Source organism: Meriones unguiculatus, chromosome 17 (genome assembly GCF_030254825.1).
Source record: "Meriones unguiculatus strain TT.TT164.6M chromosome 17, Bangor_MerUng_6.1, whole genome shotgun sequence".
NCBI lineage: Eukaryota > Metazoa > Chordata > Mammalia > Rodentia > Muridae > Meriones > Meriones unguiculatus.
Window position 1 is genome coordinate 35345741 of NC_083364.1, and position 16446 is coordinate 35362186.

The 16446-nt window shown below is 44.3% G+C and overlaps 2 protein-coding genes and 1 long non-coding RNA gene across 16 annotated transcripts in view; 2 read left to right on the forward strand and 1 right to left on the reverse strand.

Moving 5' to 3' along the window:
* The first annotated feature begins 1012 nt into the window (after positions 1 to 1012).
* Positions 1013 to 6142, forward strand: LOC132648720 (uncharacterized). The gene is made up of 3 exons (XR_009587102.1): positions 1013 to 1215; positions 5364 to 5424; positions 5704 to 6142. It is a non-coding gene; the product is annotated as an uncharacterized LOC132648720 (long non-coding RNA).
* Positions 6143 to 10590: 4448 nt separating this feature from the next.
* LOC132648503 (basic proline-rich protein-like) lies at positions 10591 to 11487 on the reverse strand. The gene has a single exon (XM_060370107.1). It carries the CDS (start codon positions 11485 to 11487, stop codon positions 10591 to 10593), a length of 897 nt encoding a protein of 298 aa, XP_060226090.1.
* Dlg1 (discs large MAGUK scaffold protein 1) overlaps positions 11066 to 16446 on the forward strand; it is a 181639-nt gene continuing 176258 nt past the window's right edge. For 13 of the 14 annotated variants that reach the window (XM_060370191.1, XM_021645132.2, XM_060370190.1 and 10 more), the window contains exons 1-3: positions 11165 to 11296; positions 11726 to 11777; positions 12474 to 12605. In XM_060370191.1, coding sequence (XP_060226174.1) covers positions 11759 to 11777; positions 12474 to 12605 — 151 coding nt within the window. In that variant the 5' untranslated portion in view covers positions 11165 to 11296; positions 11726 to 11758. Of the gene's footprint in view, positions 11297 to 11725; positions 11778 to 12473; positions 12606 to 16446 lie in introns of all 14 variants that reach the window. The other variant, XM_021645131.2, reaches the window with a different exon arrangement.

Below are 16446 nucleotides of genomic sequence, written 5' to 3' on the forward strand. Positions count from 1 at the left end.
CAGAAGTATAATTTAGTTTAGGATCTGGCCTATAATAGATGCACAATCTATAGCAATTAAACAGAGAACCTGATGAATGAGGCATTTTTTTAAAGTAGCTGACTAAGCAGTTTTTTTTCTGTTATAATTTTCGTGATTGCCCTTTTAAGAGAGTTTTTTTTAATGTCACCATTGAAATAAGCAGTGGCCACCTGAATGAGAACCAATCAAGGCTATTATCACACAGAAACTGGGCTTGCCAGGGGAAGGGCCGCTGTCACTTGGGGAGACTGTAAAGCTGGCCGGGAATGGGGAAGCCTTCTAACAAAGAAGAAGGGAAGGAAAGAACAAAGAGATAAGCAGGTATGCTCCCACCGGTGGTGCTGATGACAAAGCTGGAAGGCAGGTGGCTGGAAGTGGGATTTGGGGAGGCGTATTTAGCTTTCTGTAGTGCTGACTTGGAAGCACAGGCGTACGTTAGGAAAGCTGGCAGCCATGGTGGAAGCCCTAATTCTTCAAGGCTAACGTCTGCACAAGGGAAGGTTTCTCTGCAGAGAAAGGCTGTGGGTCAGAGTCCTGTTGGCATATCTGGTGTAGTCAGTGCCCATGTGCCTGTTCAGTCTAGCATCATATAGACCAGACGTTTTTTTTTTTCAAATTGCCTCTTTATCCCAACCCACATGAACACCTCAAAATCTAGTGCCCTTCAAAGGGATTAACCAAGCTACTAAAATCCTCCCTAAGCTGAAGATGGTGGTGTATTATCTGTAATTCCGGAACTTGGGAGGTTGACACAGGAGGGTTGCAAGTTCAAGGCCAGCCTGGGCTACACAGGCATAGTGTCTCAAAATTTAAAAAGGAAGAAAGAAAAAGAAATCTATTTTTAATGGGTATGGGGGGATGGTAACAGGATGGGTTTTATCGGTATGTATATGTGCTTCTTAAACTGCTGTAGGTTTTATCTTAATCTCTGTGGGTGTGTGTGTGTGTAAGGGAGATAACTTCCACCACTCCTTTGTCGTTGGCTGCTCTGGAGCTTTCAGGGGTTTCTTGGGTCTCTGCCTGCCATTTCTCCTGTAGAAGCCCTGGAATCACAGACATGTGCCAGCCCTCCTGTGTCCGGCTTCATGAAGGCTCTGCGATCTGGATGAGGTCAAACTTCTGTCCTTTGGAGGACTGAAGGAGGACGTCTCCTGGCTCTGTGGGAACCTGGGGATCTGGCTTCTCTTTACACAGGTATCTCAGCGGTCCCTTGTTTCAGCTCTCCCTCACCATGCTCTCAAGTCCCCCAACTTCCTTGGAATTCAGGGCTGTCGTTTCCACATCTCTTTAAGACAGTCCAACTGACTTTTCTGGGCTTTAACATTTAACTAAGGAAGATTTTAAATCTTCACAAAAGTGCTCGGAATGAAGAGAGCACTTTCTATTTATCATGCAAGGTGCGTGTAGCTTGTGGCAAATTTATGACTTAATGATTTTTCAATTTTACACTGAGATAAAGGCAGCATGTGAATTTTGAATTTTGAATTTTTTCCCTAAATCAGTAATACTCCTGCAATACTTAATAGTAATACTGTAGCTTCCAGTGAGCCATGCCATCAAGAGGGGAAATAACTAATATTCCACAGTGTATTATGTTTTTGGTGAGTAATTCATTAAAATTATGAGACATTCAACCCTTTACTATAAAATAGGCTTTGTGTTGAATTATTTTGCCCACTATAGTCTAATATAAGTGTTTTAGGCAGGTTCAACAGCAAGTTAATTAGGCCAAGCTATATTCAGAAACTTAGAATTATTTGAATGCAGTTGGGGGATATTTTTATAACCTCATTATAAGAAACACACACATACAGCTCTCTCTCTCTCTCTCTCTCTCTCTCTCTCTGTGTGTGTATGTGTGTGTGTGTGTGCGCGCACACATGTGTGTGAGTGTGTAATTCTTCTCTACTGATTTTTTTTTTGAGCTGCATTTTTCATTCTTTCAACTCCCAACCCAGACACACAGATTTATCAATATTTTATCTACCCTACATCATATTAGAGTTAAACACTCATGTGTTCACTAAGGCTGGAGGGACAATCTTTTTCTTGTTCTAATATTTGGGGAATGATTTCTGAAAGGAAGAATAAAGAACAGAGATACAGCTTGACGTTGCTTCCTCAACCTAGGCTTCTCTGAATCATGACATTAGCATTTCTTTCCTTCTTTAATTTTGTGGAGAAGAGGCTTCTTTGTGTGTTCTACAGTACAGATGTGGTGGTTAAAAGACAACACATGTGAGTCCTTCCACCATGTGGGTCCCAGGGACGCAGTCAGGTCCCGAGGCTCTGAAGCGAGCACCTTTACCCAATGAGCCATCGTGCTGGCCTGAGTTTTTCCTAGTAAATATTTCTCGTCTCCCTTATTCTCATTTTCTTCACCTTCATTAGTGATTTGTAATGCCCCTTTTAAAACTCTTGATTTATAGCTGTCCCTACCTTGTTCCCTCACTACCCTTGGGCTTGGCATTATTTGCAGGATAATTTGTGATCTGGGAGTGATATCTATCTTTGATCGGGATTTTTTCGAAAACATTTCTGAAAAGGTTTTTTTTGTTTGTTTGTTTTGTTTTGTTTTGTTTTGTTTTTGTCAACTGTAGCCTGACTTATTTATGAAAAGTAGAGGATATTTTAAGCACAAATATCTCAGTTGGTATAACTATCTCGGAAAGAAATCTGAAGTTTAAATAGAAAGTAAGATTTAAAGGGTTTGTTGTCTTTCCTGTCCTTGTGAGTGTAAAATAGCAGGGAATAATAAAGGAATTTAGGTTTATTCAAAATGCAAACCAGGAAAATGATAGCTCTAGTGGGTGCCACTCCCCCAGCTGAAAGGCCGCCACAGAGAGCTGGTTTTTTAGAAAGCGCTGGCAATCTTCCATCATGAAGGTGATTGGTCACATGATTCAGTCCACATCCCATTAGGAAAAGTCTTTTAACTTCTTTTGGCTTATCTGAGTTCCATTAGGGCCCCCTATCAGAAACAGAATACAAATAACTTCATAATATTCTAATAACATTTCTTCAAATTTCAGTTAAGTCTGTGTTCTCTGACTATAAAAAAAATAATCTGATTGAGAAGCCTTACTGAAAAACTTCCTGGAAGAGACACTGTTAATCCTCCTGGCACAGGGTAGGGTGAGGAGGCCTCTGGGGTAAGGAGACTTTCCTATGATCCTAAAGGCAGCAATAGGAGATCCTATGGTTCTTTCAATACGAAGAGTTCTTTAAGGACTGAAGTCCAAATTGCCTAATCTTACAGATGCACCCTTAGAAAACAACACCTTCTCTGCAGCACAAGGCTGATTATTCTGAGATGCTAGTAGCTTTCTGTTATCCGGGAAAGTCCTTTGGAATTATGTGTGATGGGAGCTCCCTGGATTTACATGGACTGTCCATTAAACAAAGGATGCTACCAGGTGCTATCTAAGGGCTCCATTAAGTTGAACATCTCCTGTGTCTAGGAAACCTCTCAACTATACTCAAGGATGCCTGTCAGGGAAAAAGAAGAAAGATGCTACAGGGTATTTTCTTTATTCATTTTAACCTTTAAAAAATGTGGAGAAGTGCTTTGCCTGCAAGTATGGCTGTTTACCATATGTGGGTCTAGTGTCCACAGAGGGCAGAGGTCACTGGGTCCCCGGAACTGGAGTGGTAGTTGTGGATGATGGGAATCCAACCTGGGTCCTCTGGAAGAGTAGCCAGTGCTCTTATTGCATTTAGCCATCTATCCAGACGCAAGATTTTTAAAAAATATACCTTTGCATTGGGAACAAACAAACAAGCAAACAAACACAAACAAACACCAAGGCCCTAGCTCATTTAGTCATAGTCTATAACCAGGTTTATTTCTTTGAGGTAGAGGCAATGTTCCTATTTCCTGTTTCATCAAATTGTCTCCACTGTTGAGACAATTTTAAGATATATTATAATGCCTATTTTTATTTGTTTGTTTTGGGGGGGTGTTTTGTTTGGTTTTGTTTGGTTCAGTTTTTGTTTTGAGAAGGATCTCACTGTGTAGCCTCAAACTGGGCTCAAACTGGCCTCAAACTCAGAGAGATTCGCCCGCCTCTGCCGAGTGCTCTGTTTTATTTTATCTAAGTCTCTTAGTCACTTTCTACTTTCTCCACCTCTTTTAGTTTCTCTCTCTTTCTGTCCATCTCTGTTCCTCTTTAGTTTTTGTATACTACTCCCCATACCTCTATATATACTTTTGGGGTTTTGCTTTTAACCTATGGAGGGGTCAAATAGAAACAAGGCAATGTTGACTAATGGAAAACAACAAGGGATGCTCAGCCCCAGCTTTAATCCTCCAGCTCTGGTGCCCTAAAGTAACCTTCCTTCCTTAGTACCCTCTTCTGCAAAGTGGGAGGGCACAACCAGAAAGCGGCTTAGGTGGCTGCGAGACTAAAATAAGTTAAGTCTACCTTTTAACACTACATGCAGTGCTGTATAATAAAGAGATACGGGACCTACAACTATGTTACAGAAGCTTGGTGATCCTCCATTCGAAAAGCTTGAGTTCAGTTGTCCAGTTGGCTATCGAAGAGATGGACAACCGACCACATTTTAAAGGGAACTTCAAACGGTTTCAGTGTATACTTTTCATTCCGATAGTTCTCTGTGGTGGTTAGTGTAAACCATCCACTTGCTACAGTCTAGAACCACCTGAGAAGTGGTTCTCCATGAGGGATCGCCTCGCCTCTGTCCGGTTGGCCTGTGGGAGGGTCTGTGGGAGATGGCCTTGATTAAGTTCATGGTTGGGGGAAGACCCAGCCCACCCTGGGTGGAGCCTTTCTCTAGGCTGGGCACTCTGATTGTGTAAGGCTAGACAGACAGCACGCTGAGTGCTAACAAGCAGGTGTGTATTCATTCTCTCCTCTTGACTCTGGATGTGACTAGCTCCTTCAAGTTCCTGTCTTGACTTCCCTGAAATTGTAAGCCCAGTAAACATATCTTATGGGATCTAAGTTTCTTCTTCTTCTTCTTTTTATCAGAGTATTTTATCACAGAAAAAAAAAAAAAGGCAAAAATTAGAATATTATCCACGAGAATGAGGCCAGTCCTGGTATCGCCTAAACTGGGCAGACTGGATTTTTTATGTAGATAAAATGGTACCAATAGCTTTACAGTGTTCACCAGAGATTGAAGTTGCAAGGGTTTAGAGCTGTGGTCACAGAGTTCAATCTTCTGTCCAGGATGTCTGGCACTTTAGGTCAAGGTGACCCTCCTGAAGGCATTCAGAATTTCTTTCTCACGGGAAATTCCCACCACTTTTTAGAATTTTGGAGCATTAGACTAAGAACATTAAGGAAGAACTTACAGTATCTGTATCTTTCATCCAGATTGAGTTGGTTGAATTTCTGTGCCCTGGACAGCTAGAACAAACCTGCTTGAAGACTGAAGGTGAGCGCCGGGAGCTTCCTCTGTCCTTAGTGAATGACCTGAGGCTAGAGAATGGCTTCCTAAAATAAGGTTTCAGAGACATGATTGCTCTGGTTACATTCTTCTCTCTAGACCCTGGTTTGTTGAAATCACTCTTGAAGTATGCTACCAAGACATGTCTCCCTGGGGTTCTCATGGCAGTCCTACTGTCTGCTGAGACGAAGCTATGTCCTACCATCAGTCACTCTAAATGGTTTTTCATGTCATGGTCACCCTAAGTCACTTTATTTTGTTTTTTAGGTTTTTTGTTTGTTTGTTTTGTTTTGTTTGAGACGGGGTCTCGATATGTTTAGTCGTAGCTGGTCTCAAACTCACAGAGCTCCATCTGTCCTGCCTCTGACACGCTAGGATTAAAGGTGTGCACCGCCATGTCCTGCTCCAGTTTGAATAGCAGGATGACCGAAGCCCTTGTGTGGACCCACGAATTGAAACATCTGCCACCATCACCCATCCATCACAGACTGATAAGTGACTTCTTCCTTGGAGTAGAAAGGAGCCACCCTATAAATTGATTGGGATAACCTGAGACTGTAGGGTCATGTGGGCATATTAAAACTCTACTGGGAAAATCAGGCTCAAGAACGTATCAGACACGCCAGGCCAAGGAAAGGAATGATTCCTTTACCATCACCCATAAAGTAATGGATACCTAACACGTCAATGACATGGCCCCACAACAACCTACCGTTTGATACCTGATGTAAGTGTGGGGGGTGGGGAGGGAGAGAGGGAGGAAGAAGAAGGGGGAGGGCTCCCTGGCTCCTGGACCCTTGGCTTAGTCCACCTACTTCTCTGCTGTTGATGCAGACTTACAGACTGCCAGACTGCTTGCCAGTCCATCTTTTGCCCTTTTGGACCTAACTTTTGATTTCCTGCTCCGGACTAGTACCCAGAGACTGAACTTTGTAGCTTTGCTCCCAATCTGATCCCTACAGCAGCAGCTCCCTCCTGCCTAGTCCGGTTCATTATCTTATCAGTACAGATTCTTCCTCAGCCCACTTCTGAAACCTTTGGAACTCAGCTGCAGCCTCTTTACCTTGTAGTCATTCTGTAATCTACATATATGCAGATAGATAAACAGATGTATTCAGTGTGTGTGTGTGGTGAGGTATGAGAGTTAGTATTAGTAACTAAGATCGGAATAAAAGAAGCTACAGCATCACTTTAGCCAGGCGACCATTATATGACAAACTGGCTGCCACCGAAACAGCCAAACCTAGTGAATTTATTGTTATTCAATCAGTTCTAACACTGTGGAGAGACACGGACACCTCCATCTACATTTCTGGCATGGTGAGCTCATGACACCATCTGTGGCCTCTTTCACTGTTCTTTATGTTATATTCCGCTTACTAAGTCAGCTGACAGAGGCCTTGACTGCGCACCGTCCTTTCCTTTTTGTGATTGTCCTGGCCAGTGTACTGCTACTCTGCTGGCCTGAGAGCTTACACCGCCTTAGAGTCTGGCTGGATCTGTGTAGCTTTGCTGAAGACAGGCTGGGGCTTAGGGACCAGAAAGGAAAAGCTGGACGCAGAGATAGCCTGGGAAGGAGGATGTCTGGCAAAGAAGGTTTGAAATGGAAAGGCAATATTCTTTGCAATCAAACCTCTGATCCATCAGTAAAAGAATGCGAGGAGGGGGGGTTGTGCTTTTCCCTGTGGTCCTTTGACTCCTAAGGCTTTTAAACTGTACATCAGAAAAGTTAACTTGAAAACTTTGTGGTCGGATTTAACCTCTATTTTTTTTATTTAAGTGTTTGTGGGTACACATGTATGTGTGTGTGTGTGTTTTTAATGAGGAGGTTGAAAAAGTAATGAGATTATATATTAGGCCACATGCATTTAAGTGCACGATGTAGGGAAGAGTTTGTGAAAAGGTAATTAGAAAAATAGGATCAGCACTGACTTGAACTCTGATACGGTACCCAGCTTCCACCATGGTTTCTGATACTTCATGTTCTTGAATATCTGCTTTTGGAAGGAGATATTAGGTCATCCTTTATGAATGGGATTTCTGTCCTCATTAAAGAGACCTAAGGGAGGTTGTTTGACTCCTTTTCACAAAGGTGCAGAAAAAAAGGACACCTTTTAGAGGAGCAGTTCTCAATCTGTGAGTCTCTACCCCTTTGGAAGTGGAATGACACTTTCACAGGAATAGCTTGTGAAATGGAGGTAGAAAGACCACTGGAAAGCACAGTTATTTACATTACAATCCATAACAGTAGCAAAATTACAGTTACGAAGTAGCAACAAAGAATTTTATAGTTGGGGTCACCACAATGTGAGGAATTGTATTAAAGAGTCACAGCGCTAGGAAGGCTGAGAACCATTATTTAGAGGATCCTGACTACCTGTCAAATCGCCTGGTGCTTCGATAGAACTCGTTTATAAATTAGCTAGCTAAAAGTTACCAGAATGCATCAAAAAAAGTGTTTCTTCTGAGATTAGGGCATGAGAAATACTGTGGTTTCTGCCTTGCCTTCTTGCATCACTTGCCCTAAGGGAAGTCAGTCACTGTGTCGTGAAGACACTCAGGCAGTGAGGTAGAGAAATTTTCATCTTGAGAAACCTTAGGCCTACTGCCAACAGCCACGTGAATTAGCTATGTTGAAAAAGCCTCGTGGCAGGGTCTAGTGGTAGACACCTGGAATCCCAGAACTTGGAAGGTAAAAACCCAAAACATTCCAACAAGCTGGAAGCCAGCCTGGTCTTCATAAAGAGTTCCAAACCAGCCAGGGCTACACAGTAAGGCCCTTTCTCAACCCCCGACGGACAGCCTCTCAGAACCTCCTTGGCCCCAGTCAAGCCTTGAGATGATTGCAACTTCCTGAGGTCCTGAATCAGAGCTATCCAGCTAAGGCGCCCCCGAATCCTACAGAGGCTGTGATAGTATTTATTGTACTTTTATGTTTCCAAGCATCAAGGAACTTGTTCTATAGCATTAAATAACTAACACAGAGGGACAGAAATGAAGAATGGGTAGTAAAGTCCCCTCATAGTCTACCTGGACCTGTCCTAGCTCTCAAGGAGGAACAAATGCTGGGTTCATTTCTGTTTTGGGGTATAGCACTATGCCCTTTATTGCTGCCTCTTTCACTTGGATTTTAGGGAAGGATTAGGATGACATTGAGGACCAACACAAATTTTGATTTTAGTCTTTAGGGTCCCCTGGCAAGAGCTCAGTGAACTTTAACCATTTCCTATGGAGCTTTGGGTCCTTGAGAGCACAACTTGGATCTTCCTATTTCTCTCTTTCCCAGCACCCGAACATATATGAATGCAGTGACAGCAAGGAAGGGGACAAACTTCCCTCCATCCCAAATTCTGAAGAAAGCATGTTCTTAGGATGGTTCTATGGGGACCAGAGAGATGGTGGTTAAAGACAGTTTCTTGTTGGAGCCATTACATTGGCTGCATATCAGTGAAGTCTTAATAGCAGCACAAAGTTGTTAAACATTTTCACTGTTAAAGAACCTTCGCCCATCTATTAAGATCCTTTTCTTTCAGGAAGCTATCCTCAGTCACTCTCTGGTCCCATTTCTTCTATGCAGTGTGGCTTTTACTGTGGCTTGAGATGACAGCATGCCTAATGCAACAAATCAAAACATCTACTGCCAACATGCTTGGTCAAAATCATAGTGGAAAGCGGCCTGGCCTGGAGCTAGGAGAGCTGAGTTGCGCACTGTGGCCTTTGAGGAAATGTTTTCTTTCCCTTTCTGGACCTGGTTCTTTACCTCAAATTGAACGTAAATCTTTGTGAGCTCTAAAGTCCTAAGGTTCTCACAGGTCAGGATTCTAAGGTACAATCCAAAAGTGAAACCCAGGCGTTGGCACACCTCGGGGTTCGGGTCACCGTGCAAGGTTCCCTCTCTGACTTCTCCATTAGCCAAGGACACAGACTCACTGAAAGGCTGTCAGGTTTATTGAAAAATCTTTTCCCCCCTTTTAATTAAAACACATTTACTGATGGATTGACTTTGAATGTGTTTGCACGTGGAGGTCAAAAGACCACTCGTCCGAGGTTCTCTCCTTCCATCCTGTGGATTCCAGGGGTGGAATTCTGGCTCAGAGGCAAGAACCTTAACCATGCGAACCATCTCGCTGATCCAGCCTTATGCTTTGACACACAGAGATCTCTGGATTTCTCGTTCTGCCTCAATAACTTTTGACGACTTTGGAAAATTTCTCCTGGGCTACGGAGCAGAGAAGTGCCTTTTGCTCAGAAGGAGCTCAGCCACCTGAGCAGTGACTTGGAGAAATTTTCCCCTTCTTCAGGCTGCGGGGCTCAACTCTAGAGCAGGGTCCCTTGGGACTGTTTGCTGGGCTTTGAGGTGCTTGAAATTTAAACCAGGTGTGAGCAGCTCAGCTTCTGGGGTAGCTACAGGTGAGGGGTTTTTTGTTTTGTTTTGTTTTTCTATGAAGCCCTGGCTGTTCCTGGAACAGGACCTGTAGACCAGGTTGTTCTTGAACTCACAGAAGTTCGCCTTCCTCTGCCTCCTAGGATTAAAGTCGGGTGTCACCGGTGCCAAGCTTTGCGGGTGAGTTTCTTAAAGGGACCGCCATAACATGGGTAACTCTTGGGAGCATCACTGGGCGGGGACGCAAGCATGAATGCACGCATGCATGAGAAAAGGAACGAGAACCTATTTTCACCTTTGAACGCGCTCATCCTAGGAGTTAACCACTTAGACCTAAAAGTCCTGAAACCCTCAAACTTCCAGCAAATCAGCCGGTTTCACATCCCGTCCTGAATGAAACCCCTCAAACCTTCTCTTGAGACGCGAATAATTTTAGGAACCAGTAAAAAGTGGAAGACTTAAACCAAGTCCCTTCCCCTCCTAAGTCCACTCCCCCTCCGCCCCCTAACGTGGGGGACGGCGCAGTCTGCTCAAATTCATCCTTCCCTGTTGGGGTTCCACCCGGGGCGTGCCGGGCACTCCTCCTGCCCCGAAGTTGGCCAGCACATGTCCAGCGGGGCGAAGGGGGTGTCTCCAGCCTGCGTCTGCCTCCCCACACCTCCAGCATCTCGGGTCTGGCGCGCTCGTCCAGCACTGCCGGCCACCCGGGTAGGCTAAGGCGAGGTGCAGGCTGTGTCCCAAAGCCGCTCAGACCACCTGTGGAGCGCGTGTCAACTCCTTTGTCCTCGGAGCCACTCGGCCGGGAGCCCCCGCGGGCCGGGCGCCTTCCCCTGGATGCTCCCGGGGTCCCCCCTCTCCAGCTCTCCAATCCCCGCTCCCGGCCCTCCTCCCTCTCCCAAGCCCAAGGTAGCAGCGCTGGATGCCCCGGGCTGGCAGCGAGCCGCCTCCTCACTTCTCATTGGCCGAGAGCGTCGGGGAGGGCAGTCACGTGGGCGCGCGGCAGGCCAGCTCCGGGGCCGCCATCTTGGCGGAAAGTTTAGGGGGAGAGCGACTGGGGGCGCGGAAGGAGGCGAGGTTCCGGGGGTGGGGCGGCCCGGAGGCGAGCGGGCGAGCGGGGCCGCTGGGCCGCGGCGAGCAGGCAGGCAGGCGGCGGCGGGGTGCGGCCGCCGAGGGGAGCTCCTCCCTCCTCCTCCTCCCTCCCGTGCCCTCACCCCCTCTGCCGAGCTCGAGCCGGGGCGGGGCGGGGTACGTGGAGCGGGGCCCGGCGGGTCGCGCGGCTCCCGGGAGTCCGGCCGCAGCGCAGCGGGGCGGCCCGCGTTCGGCCGCCCGCGGGAACTTGGCGGCGGCGGCGCCGCAGGTGTGGAGGCCGCGGAGCGGGGGTTGCATGCGCCGAGCGAGGTGCGGCGCGGAGAGCGGCGGCTGGTCCGGCGCCGGCCCCTGCTGGAGTCGCCGGGAGGAGGCGAGCGAGGAGCCCAGGCAAGCGAGGGGAGGGGGCCCGAGCGGGGCCGGGGGAGCGGCCGGGCGCGGGCCGGCGGCAGCAGGTGTGAGCGCGGCTGGCACGCCGCGGCCGCCCGGCTCCTCAGGTGCGCGCCGCGGAGGGTGAAGCTTGGGGGGGACCTTGCGGGGCCGCCCCCGGGCTGCCTTGATTCCGGGGGGAGGGGAGGCATGCTGGCCCCCCGAGGACCAGCTTTCCGCCTTGGTGGACACTGCAGGGGGGTGGGGTGGGGCTGAGGCTCCGGCTCTGCACTTGGGGAAACTTTGGAAGGTGTGGGCACTTGCAACCAGGTTGGAGTTTTTTTCCTGCTCTGGAGGTTTTTTTTGTAGGGTGGGGTGGGGGGGCTGAGTAATGGATCCACGCTTCTGTTCTTCGCTTGACTTCAAGTTTCCTTTCCTCTGTGTTCGTAGAGGTGTGTGCCGCCTTCCTGGTCCTGGAGAAAAATGCCGGTCCGGAAGCAAGGTGAGGATTTCTTTTGGAACTGTTTTGTGGCTGTCACTCGGGTACCTGGTGTTACGATTGCTGTTTTTAAAAGGTTTGTGTGACTTTGGTGAATCAGCACGGTCTCGCCTTGGTTGCTTAGGGTATCCGAGCTTCACATGATTTCACAAGGTGGAAACACCTAGAACTTCGCAGAACTCACTTTGACATCCCTAGAGATGACAGAAGCAGTCCATTCCCCACTGTGTCTTTGGAAAAAAAGAAAGAAAGAAAAAAAACTTGGTTGCTTCAGTATTTCTCTTCATCATTCTTACTCAACACTATTTTGTGAGCGACTGTGGGATACTGAGAATTGGTGTTTAGAAACACTTCACATTTGGTTATAGGAACAAATTGTAGCTAATTTGTTCTGGTCTGGTATACAGTCTCAAAGGAAGTTGCAGGCGTTTTAGTTAGATGGTCTTTGAATATTGGATGCCTTCGAGCCACATTTACCACAGACTACTCACCTTTCTCTACGGTGACATGAAGTCTCTAAAATACTTGTCTTAGGGAATATGGGTATGGATGTAGTGAGGCTGCAGCCGACTTGGAGGCTCTGGGGAACTCCTTGGATGTCTTACAGACATAGCATGTACCGCTTTCTTGTAAATATGTATGCAGATACAGACTGGTAATAAACACATGAAAATTTAACCGAACTCTTTTTCTTCCCAGATACCCAGAGAGCATTACATCTGTTGGAAGAATATCGATCGAAACTAAGCCAGACTGAAGACAGACAGCTCAGAAGTTCCATAGAGCGGGTTATTAACATATTTCAGAGCAACCTCTTTCAGGCTTTAATAGGTGGGAATTAAAACTTTTTTTTACTTGTGACCGTTGTACTAATGCATCATGCTTCTCTCTTACATCGAACTTAGACTAATGTGCTCAGGTCTCTCTGGGACAGTCATTAACTTAGAACATCTTCAGTGACTTTTATATTTTTCGGTTAGGCCACTGTCCCTTCTTAAAATGTTAAATTACCAGGAAAACTTAGCAGTATGATTATTTCTGTGCACTTTGAGAACAGCATTCCATATCTTAGCTATTAAGAGGTGGACAAGTTGAAGAAACGTTTTAGGGACACTAAAGGTAAATGGCCGAACTACTGTTAGTATGTCTCTGTAGTTGACTTGTATTTTTCTAGAGTCCTTGAAATACTTGAAGGGTTCTGCTGTGTTTGAGAACATTCATCCCTTTAATATACTTGTTTGTTAAATTTGGCATTTTCGTGGAATATGAATTTTAGATCTGGAAAACGCTCTCAGAGATGGTCTTGTCAAATAATTACCTTATTCTACAGACAATCAATACAATGTCAGTCTTATTCTCACCTTTATCTTACATATGAGGTAGTTTGTTGTTTTAAAGAATTGAACAAATAATCCAAAGTCCTGAATTTAGTTCCTGATACTGTCAGTGATTAAATATCAGAAAACTCATTTAGTTAATAAAGTAGCTTAGACTACTTTATTATAGAATGTGGGTGCTAAAATGAAAGAGTGGGCTTTTAAGTCTTTATAAAGTAAGTAGGGCCTTTTTAAGAATGAAAGTTTTGTTTTCACATCATCCCCAGTATATGAAAGAAGTTGGTCTGTCTCTGACCTTAATGTTCTTCAGAAGTTTGCAAACTACTGACCCAGATTATCTAGTACTTCCAGGCTGTAGAATAAGACTGTATAACATGTTCAAGTAAGACATGTACTTTCTCACATTGTGTTCACTTGCTCTGTAACTTTCTAGCATGTAGGCCGTGTGTGTGTGTGTGTGTGTGTGTGTGTGTGTGTGTGAGATGTAGTAATTATTGGTGTAATTTGAACACTGCTTTCAATGTGTGCCTTGACAGATAACTTACTGTTGTTGATGCTCCTTACTGAATTTTAGAATTAAAATATTTATAAGAGATTTCCTTAAAAAAATTCAGTGTTATTACAGGCTTAAACGTGCATTGAAGATAGATGATGAACTGCCGTATATTTGTCATTCATCTTCAGAGATTATCAGCATTTTGATAATGTTATAGTGAATACTTTTGCATTTGTGTTTCTAAGCCGTGAATTTAAGGTCCAAATGGATCATCAAATCAATTTTTTTGGAGGGGAAAAAAAAAACAGTAAATGAGGAAGAGAAAGATAATTTTTTAATTATTTGGTTTTGTAGATGAATATTAAACCTAGAAATTTTTATTTAATAGAACACTTTAGAAAAAAACAGTATGACTTGTATGTCCTCGTTAACATACACATGTGTATGTGGACTGTAGTCTTACTGTGTGGGAAAGCTGTAACATAAGAAAACCGAGTGGTTAGTAAAATAAATAGCATCGACCCTTTCCATACTGTGATTGGACTTGCTATGTTATGAGGCAACCGTTGCATATTCTTCCTTGCCTGTTTTAAATGTTCATTCATATGCATAATTGAATTTTGATCATCTTCTAAAGTTTGTATCAGAGAATTTTATTTGTGATTATTTTTGTATAATTGGAAAGTAATATCCTTTTGTCATTCATTCAGGAAGTTTTTGAAAACATACCACATGAAAGTTCGGTGAGGTAGATAGACTTAACATGGTTTGATTGCATCAGAACCCATATACTCGGGTTCTTAGTGATTGCAGTTCATTTTAAGGTGTCTGGGATTCAGGTGGCTCCAGGAATCTGTGGTGATTTCATACTAACCTATCCCTGAATCTATATCTCTATCAGTTTCTCTCTCTCTCTTTTTTTTTTTTTTTTTTTTTTTTTGAGACAGCGTTTCTCTGTGTAGCCTTGGCTGTCCTGGACTTACTTTGTAGACCAGGCTGGCATCAAACTCACAGAGACCTACCCACCTATCTCTGCCTCCCCAAGTGCTGGAATTACAGGTGTGCAATACCTTGCCTGATGTAGTTATTTTCTTAACACATCACTTTCCTTGTGCACAGGATTCTGATTTCAAGATTTGTCTTTAAATCCTTGGGTAAATTTACTCATGTGATTTGCGTGTTTTTATTGTATTTTATCTCTAATGAATAAGCAAGCTTTAATTTTATTTAAGGGAAGGTATACTGGGGATTAAATCCCTCTACCATTGGGCTATAGCCCCAATGCAGTTATTTTTATTTGTTTGATTGTCTGTTTTTTAACTTTTGGTTTTGTTTTATTTTTTGGGTTTTTTGTTGTTGTTGTTTATTTGTTCGTTTATGGAGACTAGGTTTCTCTGTGTGTAGTTTTGGCTGTCCTTGTACTCTGTAGACCAGACTGGCTTCCAGCCCACAAAGATCTGCCTGCTTCTGCCTCCCAAGTGCTGTGCCTAAAGGCGTGTGCCACCGCATCCTTTTCACTTATTTTTAACCTTAACTTTTTACATGTATATAGTTCATACCTCCCACTGTTTCCCCTCGAACTTCTTTTGGAGCATCTTAACTTTATGGTTTTTTGTTTGCTTGATTTTGTTTTTTAATAATTCGCTGAGTCCAATTAGTACTGCTTCTATATGTTCATGGGCCATCAACAGTGGCCACGCAAAGAAAATGATTCTCTCTCTTCCAGCGGCCGTTCACTGCCAGTAGCTTTTCAATGAGCTGTAGGGTCCCGAACCCCTTCCCCATCCACACTGGAGTTTGTGTCAGCTTAATCTTGTACAGGCAGCCACAGCTGCTGGGAGTTCTGATTGTACTGGCCAGTGCCATGGTCAGAGGATAGCATTCTCACCTTTCCTTCTACACCCTCTTCTACAGTGTTCCCTGAGCCTTGGTGGGTAGGGACCAATTGATAGAGATTCTGGTTAGGTCTGAGTACTCATAGTTACTTATTGTGAGCATTTTGATCAGTTAAAAACCTGCATTAACTACTACCCATCGTAAAAAGAAACCTCTGACTAAGGTTAAGAGGTGCCAGGGAACCCACATGGAGAGGCTGTAGTGAGCCTTACTTATAAATTGAATTTTAACGCGTGTATTGGAGGTTTACAAAATGATGTCATAAGGTATATAGATAGATAGCAAAATAGAACTATAGTGAAGCAATTAGCATACCATCTTGCATACTTTTATTTTTAGTCAGAAGCAGGTAAAATGTGCTTAAAAACAAAATTCCCAATACTGTCCAGTTTTATTGGCTCTAGTCCTCAGGTTGAACAGTAGACTCCTAAATTTGTTCACCGATGCTCTCAAATTTCTTTCTAGGTCTTCCTCACCCACAGGTTTGCCCTCACTCTTCATATATGACCTTTACATTCTTCCTTAATCATCCACATACAAGTGAAGCCAGGCGGTGTGTTGATGTGTCTAGCTTGTTTTATTTAGCACAGTGTCTCTAGATCCAGTTATGTTGTGATAGATAAAACTTTTTGTTAATGAATGAGATTGTCTGTATGAATGTATATGTTTGCGCATACATAGTATATTTTTAACTGTCCATGCATGGACATTTGAATTGTCTTTGTGTTTTATGTGTTGTGGGGATTCTTCTGAACATGGGCGTGTAGATATCCTTATAAGGTGAAGATTTTATCTACTTCGGACATATCTGTCCCCAAAAGTGGGGTGCCTGGGTTGTGTGGTAGTTGTGGTTTTCATTTTGCTGGGAAACTAATAGTTTTTCATGAGGCTTCACAGATGTAGCTCTAACAGAAGTGTAGCATGGCTCTCTTTATCCTCGCCG